The sequence below is a fragment of the Diadema antillarum genome, unplaced genomic scaffold, assembly GCF_040938485.1.
Source record: "Diadema antillarum isolate AM-2024a unplaced genomic scaffold, OU_Dant_1.0 seq00000619_RagTag, whole genome shotgun sequence".
NCBI lineage: Eukaryota > Metazoa > Echinodermata > Echinoidea > Diadematoida > Diadematidae > Diadema > Diadema antillarum.
Genome location: NW_027271542.1, coordinates 188982 through 208688, shown reverse-complemented (window position 1 = coordinate 208688; position 19707 = coordinate 188982). Strand labels below are relative to the sequence as shown.

The following is a 19707-nucleotide window of genomic DNA, read 5'->3' as shown; positions in this document are numbered from 1 at the left end:
GGTCATATCCCACCTGTCCAAGGTACCAGCATTTGTTCAAGATTCCTCTTCTTCATACGTCATCTGGTATCAGAGTGGCAATCAATTATCATACCAGAAGTAATAAAAAAAAACATTATCCTGTCCTATGAATATCATACGTTTTCGTTCATGGGTTTCCTATACACACTCTAATCATCTTGGGATCATGAAGTTACTGTATGGATAATAAAACACTTCTTCACTTACCACCTCTTGTGCGGCATCCTACAGTACTTGGCAAACGGACGATACCATTATTATGTGGCTAAGAATGGGAGACTATGTCCTACATGGATTTTGATGTGGGATCGAGGCATTGTGGGTATCTTCACTTGGAACATACTCCCGTATGTCGCTCTATAGGTATATTAAATAACAGTGATTATCTTCCTTTTGGTTCTCCTATGTACTTCCTTGACATGTTCCCCACAACATTTCCGTTCCCTCCTTCTCGCCTTCAGTTTACTTTGTACGTTGTATCCGCTTCAAAACGTACAATTTTAATACGTGTTTGGAATATTCATCTTAAAGCAACAATTAGGTGTGTTACAAACCTTTAGGTACACTGCATGACGTAGGCCTACACACAGATTATGCACCTCTGGGTGGCAGATTACAAGACTAGGGCCCGGAAATAAAGCAACAATGATATTTCGTGTCTCATGTCATTGAAGAATGACACTTGAACTCTATTCGTGTCAACGAACACATTTTCTCCTTGGCTCTGTGTGGTGGCCCTTTAATATGACGTTCGCGAAAGCCTCGGTTCCTTATCAAAACATGTTGGGGTCTCGTTTTGCCGCATAAACAAATGGCTGGTATTCCCGTTTAGAAGTCATTCCCTCTCCTCACGGAGCCCCGTCTTTCACCATTATTCTCAATCATTTGGCAGTCCTAAAAGTCACATCGGAACAAAGAACAGAAACGCGCATATTTGTTTAGATAACAACTCCATTATTCAAATTTATGAAGTTCTTCCGTCGTGATGTTTTTCATTGCAACTGATTGACAAATTGCCCTACATCGACGTAAATAAGCACTGAATTGATCAGTGTTTTAGTAGTAGCCATGATAAAAAATCATGGGCTCGAGTATGTACGCCCATGATTTTTTATCATGGCTACTACTAAAACACTGATCAATTCAGTGCTTATTTACGTCGATGTAGGGCAATTTGTCAATCAGTTGCAAACTCCATTATTGTGGTCTAACAAACCAGTTAAACGCTAACGATGATGTCTCTGAGTTCTTTGTTCTCATAGTTTTGGTTTTGGAGAATGGGGAATGGTCCCTTGATTCTGAGATGGTATGTCCATTTCGGTGTCAGCCGCGTTCTTCAAATTATAACAATGAACTTCCTATGTTGATAAACAGACCATAAACTGTCTTCGTTATTGGTGGAAACCTTCTTGCCCGAGTTCTTCCTTGTTCCGTTTGAATTTCCTCTGTACTCTCACAAATACAGTGCTCAAGATCAAGGAATAATCTCTACACATCCTCCTAGACAAAGAAGAAAGTCATTTGCCAGGCAACTGACGAATGACATCAAAAGACGTCATGGTCAATCGACGATGTCTCGGCTTGTCTCCATGGTTTCAGGTAGCCTACTTTGTGGAACATCACCTATACCAGGGACATGTCACCTCCCTGCCTATACCTGAGACAGCTACAGTTCGTTTAATATTCAGAAACCAAAAATGAAATACGGTTCGTTGATCCTGAAATGAAATGAGGTTCGATAATGCCGAAGGCTCGATTTTGTATGCACCGTTTTGTTTTGGTTTGTTTGGAGTTTTTTTTTTCATTTTTGGATTAACGAACCTCGTATCACTTTCAGAAGAAAGTACATGTGCATCATCCCCTTAGACCATCCCCTCCCAGACTAAGATCGAGGATGGGGTAGACTGACACGTGTGAAATCTGCTTGGTCTGCGCGATGAATTTGAGGCTCGGAAGTCAATCGCTTCCAATTTGGGGTCAATTCTTGGCTACTTCGCCATATTGCTCCGGTCGGAGATCGCATACGGCCAGCTGAACGCGCTGTGTGGTTCGGCCGTAATGTGGACACCACGTGGGATTCCCTGAATAGGAGAACCAACAAAAAGTTTGTACCTCCCGGGGTATATGCATTGACGTGGCATAAATTGCCTTTATGACGTATCCTACTGAGGTTGCTGCAACTAATTTCTGTACTTTCCTCAGTGCACTGCCACAGTTGAAAGGAAAGCCTGCAGGTGTGTTAAAAAAAAATCAAAGATAATAGACCTTAGCACAGCACGGGGCATAGGAATTGCGACACTACAATGTCAAGGTTTTCTTCCACGGGGAAAACTACTACAATATAATCAATCAAGTTCTGCAATAGCGTAACATGATACCTACTTGAACAATTCATCATTGCTAAACCATTACAACTCAACCGAAATAGTTGGGGGATTGCGAAGTGTATCATTAACACCCAGTTTTTAATACTATGCAAAAAAAAAAAAAAAATATATATATATATATATATATATATATATATATATATATAATGGCTCGACACTAACTTTTTTGTTTGGTGGCCCGATGGGGCCACCAAAATCCTAAATTTAAAATTTTTTGATGGCCCGAGAGAAAAATTTGGTGGCCCGAAAAAAAAAAACAGTAAAAAACATTAAAAGTCCTTTTTTTAATGAGTCAAATATTTTAGTTTTATGATAATAAGAATTAGAAGTTGGACACATCTACTCATAAATAAACTTCAACAAACTTGCAACATTCACTCTCAGGCACTCATTCAGTCCTTTTCATCCATCCTTTAAACAAATTTAACTGCTAATTTCCGTCGCAAAAAGTTACGAATTTATAGACATACATTTCAACAAATTTTGGTGGCCCGAGGCGGGCCACCAAATTTGCCCTTTTTTGAAATTTGGTGGCCCGACTTTCATTTTTGGTGGCCCCGGGCCACCGGGCCACCGTTAGTGTCGAGCCCTGATATATATATATATATATATATATATAGGGCCTACATATATATGTTTGATATTTGCACGCATGTTCACGAGAGAATTGTGAAGCGATATTTTTACATGTAGGCTACCTCATCTAATGTGCTCACGAGACTAACATTATGTAAAAAAGACGTAAAGTCCATAGCTGCCCCACTGACCTTTACTATCAGTGAGCTGCCCCCATGCTTTGTCCGACTTAAACTGACTTTTAAACCTCATTTCCGTTGATAGTAGTCTACTCATGCATGTCAGGTAAACTCAACTACTTTGGAGTATAGCACTGCCGAGTCGTAATACAGGAACTCTGCGTGGAAAGACCATAGAACTACAGCGCTATATTATCATCAGATTCGTATCAGACCAAGGAGGTGATCAGCGCCTTTTTCTCGGCCCGAATTCTCCGGCATTTCCAGAGTGGGTATCGAGCTTTCGTGGATAAAAATCATCTCCTCCTCCCGTCCCCCCCCCCCCTTCTTCTCTCCCTCTTCCCTAATCACCTTTATCATCCACCAAGACACTACTACAGAAACAGACCATTCACACGATAATAATATTTTGTGTCTGGTTTTGTTTCCTTTCCTTTCTTTCCACGTCACTTCACTTCCATCTCGTAGAGGGCAGGGATTTTTTGGCGACAGCTGGGAGGGTCGTGACCTCACTAAGGTCACTGCGACACAAGTCCCTCTCGAACTAGCCTTTTGTCAAGGCCCTCTCGCTATAATGGGCTAGCGAAGCGAGCCCACTGCAGAGAGCGACAGCAACCCCACGCAGCTGGGTTCTCTTCACCATACAGAGAGAGGGCCTTGACAAAAGGCTTCTCCTGAACCTACCCCACCCCGATCATAATCCTTCAAATGCGCTCCTCGACATGATAGGCGCACAGGGAAGACCCAAAGTTTGCAAACTTGTTGACTGACTCGTCCGGGAGCACTGACTAACTTTCCAAAGTCTTTTTGCTCTACCCCCCCCCCCCCCCCATACAAGGTGCCAGGTGAAAATGTCAGCGGTAAAAATGTCAGAAATGAATATGTCAGAAGTAAAAATGTCAGAGGTAAAAATGTCAGTGGTCAAAATGACAGAGATAAAAATGTCAGAGTAAAGTTGACAGAGGTAAAAATGTCAGAGTAAAGTAGACAGAGGTAAAAATGTTAGAAGTGAAAATGTCAGAGGTAAAAATGTCAGAGGTAAAGTTGTCAGTGGTCAAAATGACAGAGATAAAAATGTCAGAGTAAAGTTGACAGAGGTAAAAATGTCAGAAGTAAAAATGTCAGAGGTAAAACTGTCAGAGTAAAGTAAACAGGTAAAAATGTTAGAAGTGAAAATGTCAGAGGTAAAAATGTCAGAGGTAAGGTTGTCAGTGGTCAAAATGTCAGTGGTCAAAATGACAGAGATAAAAATGTCAGAGTAAAATTGACAGAGGTAAAAATGTCAGAGTAAAGTAGACAGAGGTAAAAATGTTAGAAGTGAAAATGTCAGAGGTAAAAATGTCAGAGGTAAAGTTGTCAGTGGTCAAAAAGTTAGTTGTCAAAATGACAGAGATAAAAATGTCAGAGTAAAGTTGACAGAGGTAAAAATGTCAGAAGTAAAAATGTCAGAGGTAAAAATGTCAGAGTAAAGTAGACAGAGGTAAAAATGTTAGAAGTGAAAATGTCAGAGGTAAAAATGTCAGAGGTAAAGTTGTCAGTGGTCAAAATGTCAGTGGTCAAAATGACAGAGATAAAAATGTCAGAGGTAAAAATTTCAGAAGTAAAAATGTCAGAATAAAAAATGTTAAAGGTAAAAATGTCAGAAGTAAAAATTTCAGAGATAAAAATGACAGAAGTAAAAATGTCAGAGGTAAAAGTGTCAGAAGTAAAAATGTCAGAGGTAAAAATGTCAGAAATCTGCTTACGTCGAGGCTAGTATATAGTCATTATTGTTCCTTTTTTTTAACTGTTTAGTGTGAAGAAGTGAATGAGGCATAGTCTGACATTTTCACCTCTGACATTATTACACCGAACCCAATACAATGTGGATCGAGACCTTGTTGTTGTTTTATAGAAAGAAAGAAGAAAGAGAAAAATGGGGCCCTATACAAATAATTTGCCCCAGACAGCACTTAACATAAAACAGACATTATTAATAATCTTAATCGAGACCTTCACACTGTTTGGCAAGTGGTGTTTGGCATGTGATACCCTTAAAAAACACTGTTTACCACTGGGAACAACGGTTAAAACAAATGTTTGAGTTATCATATTTGAGGCATGTAAATTATGTATAGTTCCGTCGTATCACAAAACATCCTATCATAATTTCGCAATAGATAAGAAGATATCAATAATATTCTCAATAAACAAATACTGTAGATATTTTACTTTAGAAAGGATTTTCAATAAAACTATTAATCACAATGTGTACATTTAACGATACTTAATACTGATTGTAGGCCTACAATTTTTACATTGAATAATTAGTAGAACACATCAGTGAACCGTTATCGCTTGGTAACATCACATTCAATATTCAAAGATATTGAGATATTGCAAAGAGAGGCTAATATGTTTTGCGCTCGCTAGACAGGAACTTCACAGCAATGCGGGGAGTCAAAGTCGTACAAACAACACGGATATATAAATAGTGTGTCATCATAGTCATTTTAACTAACAGAAGATTTCTTCCTATTTTTTTTTGTAATCACTGGGTGTCATCATTTTCTAGGACCTATTAGTTGCAGATAAATTGTCACCACTACTGATTTTGTGATGCTTTCGTGATTCCAGAATGCCTGAAAATCCCATTTCTTTCAATGTTCACATCCTATTCCAATTTCAATCGTGAAACCTCAATCGTTTCTTAGTTTGGCTTAGTTTGGCTCACTTATTTCTATCCAGTAATGTAAAAATGAACGCAGAATAGCATTTGATGTGACCCTTTAAACCATTCCTGTGGTTTTGCCATTCTTTCCCAGAGGGCGAATGCAGCAGCAGTCAGTGTCGAGCCGTAAGGTGATATATTTGGGAAAAGAAAAAGGAATCGAACAATTCACAGTCCCCTCCAAGCTTTGACTGCCAGACACCGCGGTTTTGGCATGTTGAGCCCGCTAGTCATAATAGAAGGCGAACTCCCGTTGAACAATCGAAAATACCACATATCAGAACAAATTCCATTTGTGTTCCTCTCGTACGCAAACAACCCAGTGGCCTCACCCCTATATCAACTCTCCTCGCTGTTCAGAGATTTGTCTTAAAGATCCACCGGTAGTCTTGGTAAACCATGGCAGGAAAACACTTTGTAATGTATGTTTTTTTTTTTTCATTCTAAAATCCTTCAGGAAAAAAACATACTACTACTACTACTACTACTACTACTACTACCAATCATAATAATAATAATAATAATAATAATAATGATAATAATAATAATAATAATAATAACAATAATAATAATAATAATAATAATAATAATGTTAATAATACATGTAATAACAATAATAATACAATAATAATAATAATAATAATAATAATAATAATAATAATAATTGCAACTCTGCAAAGATCTAATCTGGTGGACATAATCAACTTCTTTTCACTCCATGTCATCGTTGATGATCGTTTCAACACCTCACCAATTGTATTAGCATATCTATGGGGTAAGTGACATTGTAATCAACACCACTTCATGAAACTTCAGAATGATTTCCTTTTTGTTTGTCCAATTTTGTTGTTTATCTTAGTTTCTCCATCAAGTTCAGGAAAACCTGAACATGAATGCTATAAACTTTCACTTAAGCGCTGTCTCTATAACCTCCTAGATTAATTTACCGTGAATGTAGACTCTTGAAACGATGAAAAATCATACACTCGTCAGTTGATAAAAAACGAGAAAGAAATCAAACAGGGTGCAGAGTGATTGGATTTTGCGTTCATTGATAAGATGCAGCTAGCCGTTCAGATCCATCGGCTTGTTGTTGTTTCACAATCAACGTTGAGACAAATATCAACCTCCATACAGAAAATCATTTACCCTCCATCCCCATTAAAACTAGAGATTGTAATTTGTCATCACTGACAAATTAAGGTGATCCGATTTTTTTTTAATCAATGATTCGAGGTCTGATCGCAATAGGCAACACCATACAGGTTTCATCTGTGTTTAGAGACATTGGTTGTGTGATGTTTGGATTCTCATTTAGAAAAGGGAGTCAAATCTGTCATCTTTGGTTCCAAATTCTGTATACACTAGATAACGAAGATACAGCAACAAATATATAATTTAGGCATGACCATACAGGTTTCATCTGTGTTTAGTGACATTCGCCGTGTGATATTCGGAATCTCATTTAGAAAAGCGAGTCAGATCTGCCATCTTTGGTACCATATTCCGTATAACACGTCATAATAAAGAGACAGAATGAAGTATATTTGACCACTGACCTCACTTTGCACAGCCAGGATGGCATCTAAGCAAAATGTGGTTATTTTGTAAAATGATTCTTGTAACATGGTCTTTGCGTGTGCAAAATATGGAAGAGACAGGACATGTATTCACTAAGATACAGAATGAAACATTTATGACCTTTGACCCTAATTTACATACCCAAGATGGTGTCTGATCAAGAAGTTGTCATTTTATGAAATAATGTACGTGACATGAACTAAACATGTGCAAAATTTGAGGGTGATAGATGCTGTTTTTCTTGAGTTATTGCAAAGAAAGTTGCAGAAAGAAAAGAAACATCTCAATACATTGAAGATAAGCTTTAAATTCAACCACGTTTTTTAACGTGATCCCGACATCGTATGAAAAAAACGAAGGGTAAAATACAATAGCCCAAAGTCTCAGCTACAACATATTAAGATCTGGGAGAAATTCACCGAAGCATAAGTGAGCTATTGCTCGAAAAAGATTGTCATAGCTTCATTCGCAGAAAAACTGCACTCCCATAGAGATAACACGTCATAATGAAGATACAGAAAGAATATATGACCTTTGACCCCACTTTGCACAGACATGATGGCATCTGAGCAAAAAGTGGTTATTTTGTGAAATGATTCTTGTAACATGGTCTTTGTGTGTGCAAAATATGGGAGAGATAGGACATGTATTCACCAAGATACAGGATAAAACATTTATGACCTTTGACCCTAATTTACATACCCAAGATGGTGTCCGATCAAGTAATTGTTATTTTATGAAATAATGTACGTGACATGAACAAAACATGTGCAAAATATGGGATTAATAGCCATTGTTGTTGTTCATCTATTGCACAGAAAGTAGTAGAAAGAAAGAAAAATAAAGAAAAAATTATGTTATTTTTATAGAAATTTGAAGGAGAAGCATGAAAAAATCAGAAAAAGATAAAGTTAGGAAAGGAGATTAAGACTAACTAAAGAAAAAAAAGGAAAAAAAGTGTTCAAAAAAAAAAAAAAAACTGGCAGGGGTGAGCATCGAACCAGGGACCTTAGGATTACGAGTCGGATGCGCTATGCAATGACCTATTTCATGCTCCATAGGCCCTGTGTATTAAGCAAAATGACGCTGCATCGAAGCCACATGCAATTTTTCAACCAAGTTTTTCGATGTGATACCAACGTTGTATGAAAAAATGGAGGGCACACTTACGATAGCCCAAAGTCTCAGCTACAACATACTAAAATCTGGGAGAAATTCACCGAAGCATAAGTGAGCTAGTGCTCGAAAAAGAGAGTCATGTCAATTTTCACTGCCAGAAAAACTGCACTCCCATAGAGATAACACGTAAACTGGTGAAATTTTACAAGGATACTTTCAATCCATTTTTACGAGGTGATGACGTTATCCAATCAAAATGTTGTTATCACATTGATGAAAGAACATTTCATAAGCTACAACATACTGAAATCTGGGTGAAAATTGGCGAAATTTAAGTGAGATACGCTCGAGTGAATTTGAAATTTGATGACGTCATTTGGAAAATTTACTTTGTTTAATTTATTAAGAAATTTGATATCTTGTAATCATTTTTTCAGTATCGCCAACCCATGAAATGACATGTACAACTCATCAGCTTTTAGAATATGTCAAGAAAATGGGGGGTCATCGTCCATCCTGACGAGTAAAATCCGATTTAAAATTGGCGGTTTTTTGGCATAGTTGCACAGTGTATCCCCATTGACGCACGCGCGGAATTTTGAATTTGACGGGCCCGTATGATGTCATATTGAGTCGGATCGACTTGAAACTTGATAGAAATATTCCTTGACATTGTGGACATCCGATCCGTGTGAAAAAACTGAAAATTTCTATTGCATATGAGCTGTGCGTGCGTATATGCGCGCGCGCGTACGCGTCCGTCCGATTTTTTCAATTTTTCAAAAAATGCTCTAAATGGTCTGAAACGTGTGCAAAAAAAATTTGAGCTCGATTTGAGCATACAAATATTTCAACGCGCGCGTACGCGCACGTACCAAGAGAAAATGTGAATTTTGAGAATATGAGTAGAATGCGCATAACTTGAAATAAATGTGACGTGAATTTCATTGAAAAACTTCATTCCATTAATGAGATATGATTGAGAATGTGTTTTCATATAATGACGTCATAGTGACGTCACGGTAGACTGATCACTTTGATTTTAGTTCGATTGCCGTCTTTGGGACACGATACATACATGGTATAAGTTTGAACTTGATAGGCATAGTACTTTCTGAGCTAACCTCTGCACAACTTTTGGGGAGAAATAAAGAAAGAAGAAGAAGAAGAAGAACTAGAGATTGTAATTTGTCATCACTGACAAATTAAGGTGATCCGATTTTTTTTTATCAATGATTAGAGTCCTGATTGCAATAGGCATGACCATACAAGTTCCATCTGTGTTTAGAGACATTGGCCGTGTGAGCTAGTGCTCGATAAAGACAATCATGTCAATTTTCACATTTAAAAAAATTCCCTCCCATAGAGATAACACGTCATAACGAAGATACAAAAAGAAGTACATATGACCTTTGACCTCAATTTGCACAGACAAGATGGCATCTGAGTAAAAAGTAGTTATTTTGTGAAATGATCCTTGTAACATGGTCTTTGCGTGTGCAAAATATGGGAAAGATAGTACAGGTATTCACTAAGATACAGGATGAAACACTTATGACCTTTGACCCTAATTTACATACCCAAGATGGTGTCTGATCAAGTAGTTGTTATTTTATGAAATAATTTACGTGACATGAACTAAACATGTGCAAAATATGGAAGTGATAGAGGCCGTTTTTCTTGAGTTATTGCAAAGAAAGTTGCAGAAAGAAAGAAATATCTCAATACATCGAAGATAAGCTTGAATTTCAACCAAAATCTTTGACGTGATCTCGACAGCGTATGAAAAAATGAAGGGCACACTTACGGTAGCGTTAAGTCTCAGCTACAACATATTAAAATCTGGGAGAAATTTACCGAAGGGTAAGTGAGCTAGTGCTCGATAAAGATAGTCATGTCAATTTTCATTTCCAGAAAAACTGCACTCCCGTAGAGATAACACGTAAACTGGTCAAATTTGACAAGATTACTTTCAATCCATTTTTACGAGGTGATACTGTTATCCAATCAAAACTTTGTAATTTTGTGTTTGTAAGAACATTAAATAAGCTACAATATACTGAAATCTGGGTGAAAATTGACAAAGGACTAGTGAGATATGCTCGAATAAACTTGAAATTTGATGACGTCATTTTGAAAATTCACTTTTTTTACTTTATTAAGAAATGTGATATCTTTTGATCATTTTGTCAGCATTACCACCCCATGAAATGACATGTACAACTCATCAGCTTTCAAAATATGTAAAGAAAATGGGGGGTCACCGTCCATCCTGACGAGTAAAATCGGATTTAAAATTGGCGGTTTTTTGGCATAGTTGCACTGTATATCGCCATTGACGCGCGCGCGGATTTTCAACTTTGACGGGACTGCATGACGTCATATTGAGTCGGATCGACTTGAAACTTGGTAGAAATATTCCTTGACTTTTCAGACATCCGATCCGTGTAAAAAAACCGGAAATTTCTATTGCATATGAGCTGTGCGTGCGCATATGTGCGCGCGCGTACGCGTCCGTCCAATTTTTTCAATTTTTCAAAAAATGCTTGAAATGGTCTGAAACGTGTGCAAAAAAATTTTCAGCTCGATTGGAGTATACAAATATTTCAACGCGCGCGTACGCGCACGTTTAAGAGTAAATATGAACTTTGAGAATGTGAGTAGCATTTGCATAACTTGAAATATATGTGACGTAAATTTCATTGAAAAATTCCATTTCATTAATGAGATATGATTGAGAATGTGTTTTCATATAATGACGTCATAGTGACGTCACGGGCAACTGATCACAATGATTTTACTAAATTTGTCGTCTTTGGGACACAATACATATATGATATAAGTATGACATTGATAGGCATTGCACTTTCTGAGCTAACCTCTGCACAACTTTTGAGGAGAAATAAAGAAGAAGAAGAAGAAAAACAAAGAATCCGTACAGATACAGAAGGTGATCCGAGAGGATACTCGGATCACCTAACTAGAGATTGTAATTTGTCATCACTGACAAATTAAGGTGATCCGATCTTTTTTTTTATCAATGATTCGAGTCCTGATACTGCAAAGTCTCAGCTACAACATATTAAAATCTGAGAGAAATTCACCGAAGCATAAGTAAGATAGTGCTCGATAAAGAGAGTCATGTCAATTTTCACATCTAAAAAAATTCCCTCCCATAGAGATAACACGTCATAGCGAAGATAGAAAAAGAAGTACATGTGACCTTTGACCCCACTTTGCACAGACAAGATGGCATCTGAGCAAAAAGTGGTTATTTTGTGAAATGATCCTTGTTACATGGTCTTTGTGTGTGCAAAATATGGGAAAGATAGGACATGTATTCACCAAGATACAGGATGAAACATTTATGACCTTTGACCCTAATTTACATACCCAAGATGGTGTCTGATCAAGTAGTTGTTATTTTATGAAATAATGTACGTGACATGAACTAAACATGTGCAAAATATGGGATTGATAGCCATTGTTGTTGTTCATCTATTGCACAGAAAGTAGTAGAAAGAAAGAAAAATAAAGAAAAAAATATGTTATTTTATAGAAATTTGAAGGAGAAGCATAAAAAAATCAGAAAAAGATAAAGTTAGGAAGGGAGATTAAGACTAACTAAAGAGAAAGAAGAAAAAAAGTGTTTAAAAAAATGAAAAAAAAATATTGGCAGGGGTGAGCCTCGAACCAGGGACCTTAGGATTACGAGTCGGATGCGCTATGCAATGACCTATTTCATGCTCCATAGGCCCTGTGTATTAAGCAAAATGACGCTGCATCGAAGCCACGTGCCATTTTCAACCAAGTTTTTTGACGTGATGCCGACGTCGTATGAAAAAATGAAGGGCACACTTACGATAGCCCAAAGTCTCAGCTACAACATACTAAAATCTGGGAAAAATTCACCGAAGCAAAAGTGAGCTAGTGCTCGAAAAAGAGAGTCATGTCAATTTTCACTGCCAGAAAAACTGCTCTCCCATAGAGATAACACGTAAACTGGTCAAATTCTACAAGGATACATTCAATCCATTTTTACGAGGCGATGACGTCATCCAATCAAAATGTTGTTTTTACATTAATGAAAGAACATTTCATAAGCTACAACATACTGAAATATGGGAGAAAATTGGCAGAGGATAAGTGAGATACGCTCGAGTAAACTTGTAATTTGATGACGTCATTTTGAAAATTTACTTTTTTTACTTTATTAAGAAATTGGATATCTTTTAATCATTTTGTCAGCATTGCCTACCCATGAAATGACATGTACAACTCATCAGCTTTCAATATATGTAAAGAAAATGGGGGGTCACCGTCCATCCTGACGAGTAAAATCGGATTTAAAATTGGCAGTTTTTTGGCATAGTTGCACTGTATATCGCCATTGACGCGCGCGCGGAATTTCAACTTTGACGGCCCCGTATGACGTCATATTGAGTCGGATTGACTTGAAACGTGGTATAAATATTCCTTGACATTTCAGACATGCGATCAAAGTGAAAAAACTGGAAATTTCAATTGCATATGAGCTGTGCGTGCGTATATGCGCGCGCGCGTACGCGTCCGTCCGATTTTTTCAATTTTTCAAAAAATGCTCCAAATGGTCTGAAACGTGTGCAAAAAAATTTTGAGCTCGATTGGAGCATACAAATATTTCAACGCGCGCGTACGCGCACGTTTTAAGAGAAAATATGAATTTTTGAGAACATGAGTAGAATGCGCATAACTTTAAATATATGTGACGTAAATTTCATTGAAAAATTCTATTTCATTAATGAGATATGATTGAGAATGTGTTTTCATATAATGACGTCATAGTGACGTCACGGTCGACTGATCACAATGATACATTAGATTTGCCGTCTTTGGGACATGATGCATACATGATATAATTTTGAAATTGACAGGCAGCGGACTTTCTGAGCTAACCTCTGCACAACTTTTGAGGAGAAATAAAGAAGAAGAAGAAGAAAAACTAGAGATTGTAATTTGTCATTACTGACAAATTAAGGTGATCCGATTTTTTTTTTTCATCAATGATTCGAGTCCTGATCGCAATAGGCATGACCATACAGGTTTCGTCTGTTGTTAAAAACGTTGGCCGTGTGATGTTTGAATTCTCGTTTAGAAAAGGGAGTCATATCTGCCATCTTTGGTACCAAATTCCGTATACACTAGATAACGAAGATACAACAACAAATACATATGACCTTTGACCCACCTTTACACTCCCAAGATGGCATCTGAGGAAAAAGTGGCTATTTTGTGAAATGATTCTTGCGACATCGTCTATACGTGTGCAAAATATGGGAAAGATAGGACAGGTATTCGCCAAGATACAAGATGAAACATTTATGACCTTTGACCCTAATTTACATACCCAAGATGTTGTCCGATCAAGTAGTTGTTATTTTATGAAATAATGTACGTGACATGAACTAAACATGTGCAGAATATGGGGGTGATAGGGCGTGTTTTTCTTGAGTTATTGCAAAGAAAGTTGCAGAAAGAAAGAAATATCTCAATACATAGAAGATAAGCTTTAATTTCAACCAAGTTTTTTATCGTGATCCCGACATCGTATGAAAAAACAAAATGAAATTTAATGATAGCTACAACATATTAAAATCTGGGAGAAATTCACTGAAGGGTAAATGAGCTAGTGCTCGATAAAGACAATGATGTCAATTTTCACATTTAAAAAAATTCCCTCCCATAGAGATAACACGTCATAACGAAGATACAAAAAGAAGTACATATGACCTTTGACCTCAATTTGCCCAGACAAGATGGCATCTGAGTAAAAAGTGGTTATTTTGTGAAATGATCCTTGTAACATGGTCTTTGCGTTTGCAAAATATGGGAAAGATAGGACGTGTATTCACTAAGATACAGGATGAAACACTTATGACCTTTGACCCTAATTTACATACCCAAGATGGTGTCCGATCAAGTAGTTGTTATTTTATGAAATAATGTACGTGACATGAACTAAACATGTGCAAAATATGGAAGTGATAGGGCGTGTTTTTCTTGAGTTATTGCAAAGAAAGTTGCAGAAAGAAAGAAATATCTCAATACATCGAAGATAAGCCTGAATTTCAACCAAAATTTTTGACGTGATCCCGACATCGTATGAAAAAACGAAGGGCACACTTACGGTAGCGTAAAGTCTCAGCTACAACATATCAAAATCTGGGAGAAATTTACCGAAGGGTAAGTGAGCTAGTGCTCGATAAAGATAGTCATGTCAATTTTCATTTCCAGAGAAACTGCACTCCCATAGAGATAACACGTAAACTGGTCAAATTTGACAAGGTTACTTTCAATCCATTTTTACAAGGTGATACCGTTATCCCATCAAAATTTTGTAATTTTATGTTTGAAAGAACATTAAATAAGCTACAACATACTGAAATCTGGGTGAAAATTGACAAAGGACTAGTGAGATACGCTCGAATAAACTTGAAATTTGATGACGTCATTTTGAAAATTTACTTTTTTTACTTTATTAAGAAATTTGCTATCTTTTAATCATTTTGTCAGCATTGCCACCCCATGAAATGATATGTACAACTCATCAGGTTTTAAAATATGTAAAGAAAATGGGGGGTCACCGTCCATCCTGACGAGTAAAATCGAATTTGAAATTAGCAGTTTTTTGGCATAGTTGCACTGTATATCGCCATTGACGCGCGCGCGGAATTTCAACTTTGACGGGCCCGTATGACGTCATATTGAGTCGCATTGATTTGAAACTTGGTATAAATATTCCTTAACATTTCAGACATCCGATCAAAGTGAAAAAACTGGAAATTTCAATTGCACATGAGCTGTGCGTGCGTATATGCGCGCGCGCGTACGCGTCCGTCCGATTTTTTCAATTTTTCAAAAAATGCTCCAAATGGTCTGAAACGTGTGCAAAAAAATTTTGAGCTCGATTGGAGCATACAAATATTTCAACGCGCGCGTACGCGCACGTTTTAAGAGAAAATATTAATTTTGAGAACATGAGTAGAATGCGCATAATTTGAAATATATGTGACGTAAATTTCATTGAAAAATTTCATTCCATTAATGAGATATGATTGAGAATGTGTTTTCATATAATGACGTCATAGTGACGTCACGGTCGACTGATCACAATGATACATTAGATTTGTCGTCTTTGGGACATGATGCATACATGGTATAATTTTGAAATTGATGGGCAGCGGACTTTCTGAGCTAACCTCTGCACAACTTTTGCGGAGAAATAAAGAAACAAAGAAGAAGAAAGAATCCGTACAGATACAGAAGGTGATCCGAAGGATACTCGGATCACCTAACTAGAACCGGAATTTGTCAACACTGACAAATTAGGTGATCCGATTTTTTTTTTTTTTTAATCAATGATTCGAGTCCTGATCGCAATAGGCATGACCATATACAATGTAGGTTTTATCTGTGTTTACAGACATTGGCCGTGTGATATTTGGATTCTCATTTAGAAAAGAGAGTCAGGTCTGCCATCTTTGGTACCAAATTCGGTGTACACTATAACGAAGATACAGAATGAAGTATATTTGACCATTGACCCAACTTTGCACAGCCAAGATGGCATCACATTCTGAGCAAAAAGTGGTTATTTTGTGAAATGAATCTTGTAACATGGTCTTTGCGTGTTACATTCATATGCTATACAAATCAGCACAAAGTACACAACTGTAATGATGAAAAATGGAATGCACATAAGAAAGCCTTAAATGGCTTGTAAGACTGTGCATACCTAATAATGTATAGAAACAGATTTGAACTGAGAAAACAAACAAGCAAAAACATACAGAAACAAACAAACAAACAAATTAACATGGTCAAAATACATTTATAAGGATATCACCCAAAATCTAAAAACGATACTTTCACATAGAACTTCAGTATAAACTCAGAAGAATCTTTTTATACTGTTTTTTAAAAATATTATGAAATTGTACATTAAAAACATGGTTCACGTTCAAATCCTTCCACAATACAGGTCCAGTATACCGTAATGAATATTTGGACCTATCATTTGAGAAAGACCATCGGTGAATCTGGTAACATGATCTAGTATAATGAGTGTGAAGATGTAGTTGATTCTTCCTGAAAAACAGATTTTAAGGGAGAAACCCTCACATCATCATGCACTATTAATGGAGTATCTGTATATAAAGTATCCGAGGTTCCGTTGTCTTCGACCACTTGAGTAATCAAACTATTACAAGGCTCAAACATTTGGGGGAAAAAAAGTAAAAGAAAAGAAGTGCAAAAGTTATACAGAAAATCAGAGATATACAAGTGTGTACATATAATTCAAAAAGAAAAAAAAATACACAAAATTCAACAAGTTACCCAATATCTGAGTGCCTATTTGGGATCAATTTAGGCCCATGTCAAAGCTTTCCAAGTCACATTTACTAAGGATGGTCTTCTTTATTGTCTTTCTGTTTGTTGCTGGCAACAAAGTTTGACGGCTGGGATGTCGCGATGTCGTTGCGGGGGGCAACACGATGCGATCTGTCAAGATCATTGAGAGTAATGGGCACATCGAGCTGGTCGGAACAGAGCTGGCGGATGAGTTGGTCTGTGTCTTCTAGTCTGCTCTCTTTGACACCATGGAACTTCAGGGAGTTGCGGCGGGAATATTGCTCTGCTTCATTCATCGTCAGTTTGAGATTGTTGACAGCTGTTGCTTGATCATCAAGAGCGGTGGTGAGACGTTTTATTTCAGCATCTTTTGCTTTGAGGGATACTTCCAGGTCAAAGATGCAGCCATCATGTTGATCGGACTTCTCCTTGAGACTGGTGCACTTTTGCTCAACTAGGTCAAGGCGCTGGACAAACTTTGTTGTTTGTTTATTCATGGCTTTCTCAACAGCTTCTTTGATGGCTTTAAGGAAATCAGGACTCTGGATATACTCTCCAAAAGCCTGAATGATTGCTTCAGTACTTGTGGCTTTCCCTTTGCGGGTCTCCATATTGGGGTATCAGGTGCGACAGACAGTGTGACAGTAGTACTGGAATCTGGAGTGATGACTATTAGTACGGTGCTATACTCAGTGACGAACAGAAATGGCGAGGTCAGGCATACTGACTGCAGAGAAGCAGCCAGTGGACTGTAGCTGTATTAAATCCACATTGGCACTCTGAGACTATGATTGTAGAGCATAAGTCAATTCATCTTCACTTCGAGGTAGGTCTAATACTCTTATATATCGTCACGTGAAGAACACTTGTGATAGTCATTTGGTGATAATCACGGGAGGTTTTGAGTTCTGAGAAGATGAGGCTTAACTTCAGATGTCACATGAGATACTCAGTAGTCTACAAGCAGTACACTGTGTAGCTAGGCGACTGAAGTACGTACAACTTGCTTGCACATAGCATTCAGCACCGCTACAGATATAACACGTATGCACAGTACACAGTTCAGTAGCCGTAGGACATGTATATGTAACAGTAACACTCAGTATCAGTTTATCCAAGCACACTGTGCATTGACATTGATTAAGTTCAGGGTTTCCACGGATATAAGGCTGAGAGACACAGGTCACTGTTGCAAGAGGGCATGTAATATTGGTCCTGTGGTGTATGCAATATCAGAAAAAAACTTACAGCAGATCGTCATTGTCACTGCAATTTCTGCATGATGAACTGGTGGTCCATGACACGAAGATGAATGTGTGGGACTATAGCGCGAAAGACTGTTGTTTGCAGCGGTGTTTGCAGCAGGGACAGAACCACAAAATTCATGTTCAGCAGGTCCAGATGCATGAAATCACAGATAAATCAGTTGCATTATGTCTTTAGCTCTCAGAATGTGAGGCAGAGGCACAGCGATGGCATGTCCATCCGTGAGATTGTGATTTTCTGGCATACATAGGTATACACAGGCATACATAGGCACACATACGGTTAATATGGTGAAATCGGTGAAATTCACCGAAAAGGGTACATGTACGTACGTGAGCTACTGCTCGATAAAGACAATCTGTCCTCCGTAGACAGACGGAAGGTACCGGTACCTATTGCTGTGTGGATATTCTTAACCACTGTCTCTATGGAAAATTGGGTGAGGTACCTCACCCTTCTCGATTGCGTCTAATTCACTGCCCTAGGTCGGCAAATTTAAGATTGTATAGTTAAATCAACTATTCAAGAATAGACTTCACACACCACATTAATGAATAATCCAACATTTCGGTCGAATTTTCAACGTAAAACACACATCAACCAGCCTGTTCCGTCGTCACGTTCAAACTTGTTTGAATGTAAAAAAGCTGTCAGAAATTTGGTTTACAACGACGTTTGATCTGTGCGCGATGCTCCACACAGGAGCCGGGATCATTGACTTCGGTGTGTATACGGAGGGGATCCGTGATACAGACCGATCTTTCGGTCAAGTATTCACCAAGATACAGGATGAAACACTAATTTACATACCCAAGACGGTGTTCGATCAAGTAGTTGTTTTTTTATGAAATAATGTACGTGACATGAACTAAACATGTGCATAATATGGGGGCGATAGAAGCTGTTTTTTTTTTAGTTATTGCAAAGAAAGTTGCAGAAAGAAAGAAATATCTCAATACATCGAAGATAAGCTTTAATTTCAACCAAGTTTTTTGACGTGATCCCGACATCGTATGAAAAAACAAAGGGCACATTTACGATAGCCCAAAGTCTCAGCTACAACATATTAAAATTTGGGAGAAATTCACCGAAGTATAAGTGAGCTAGTGCTCGATAAAGATAGTCATATCAATTTTCATTTCCAGAAAAACTGCACTCCCATAGAGATAACACGTAAACTGGTCAAATTTGACAAGGTGACTTTCAATCCATTTTTATGAGGTGATGCCGTCATCCAATCAAAAGGTTGTAATTATATTAATGAAAGATCATTTAATAAGCTACAACATACTGAAATCTGGGTGTAAATTGGCAAAAGATAAGTGAGATAGGCTCGAGTGAACTTTAAATTTGATGACGTCATTTTGAAAATTTACTTTTTTTACTTTATTAAGAAATTTGATATCTTTTAATCATTTTGCCAGCATTGCCAACCCATGAAATAACATGTCCAACTCATCAGCTTTCAGAATATGTA

At 37.5% G+C, this 19707-nt stretch overlaps 1 protein-coding gene across 1 annotated transcript; it reads right to left on the bottom strand.

Moving 5' to 3' along the window:
- Positions 1 to 16508: 16508 nt before the first annotated feature.
- Positions 16509 to 18431, bottom strand: LOC139736020 (uncharacterized). Its single transcript, XM_071646767.1, has 2 exons — positions 18213 to 18431; positions 16509 to 18150 (listed from the first exon to the last, which is right to left on the bottom strand). The coding sequence occupies exon 2, from the start codon at positions 17573 to 17575 to the stop codon at positions 17015 to 17017; it is 561 nt and encodes a 186-aa protein (XP_071502868.1). The 5' UTR covers positions 17576 to 18150; positions 18213 to 18431; the 3' UTR covers positions 16509 to 17014.
- Between the last annotated feature and the right edge of the window lie 1276 nt (positions 18432 to 19707).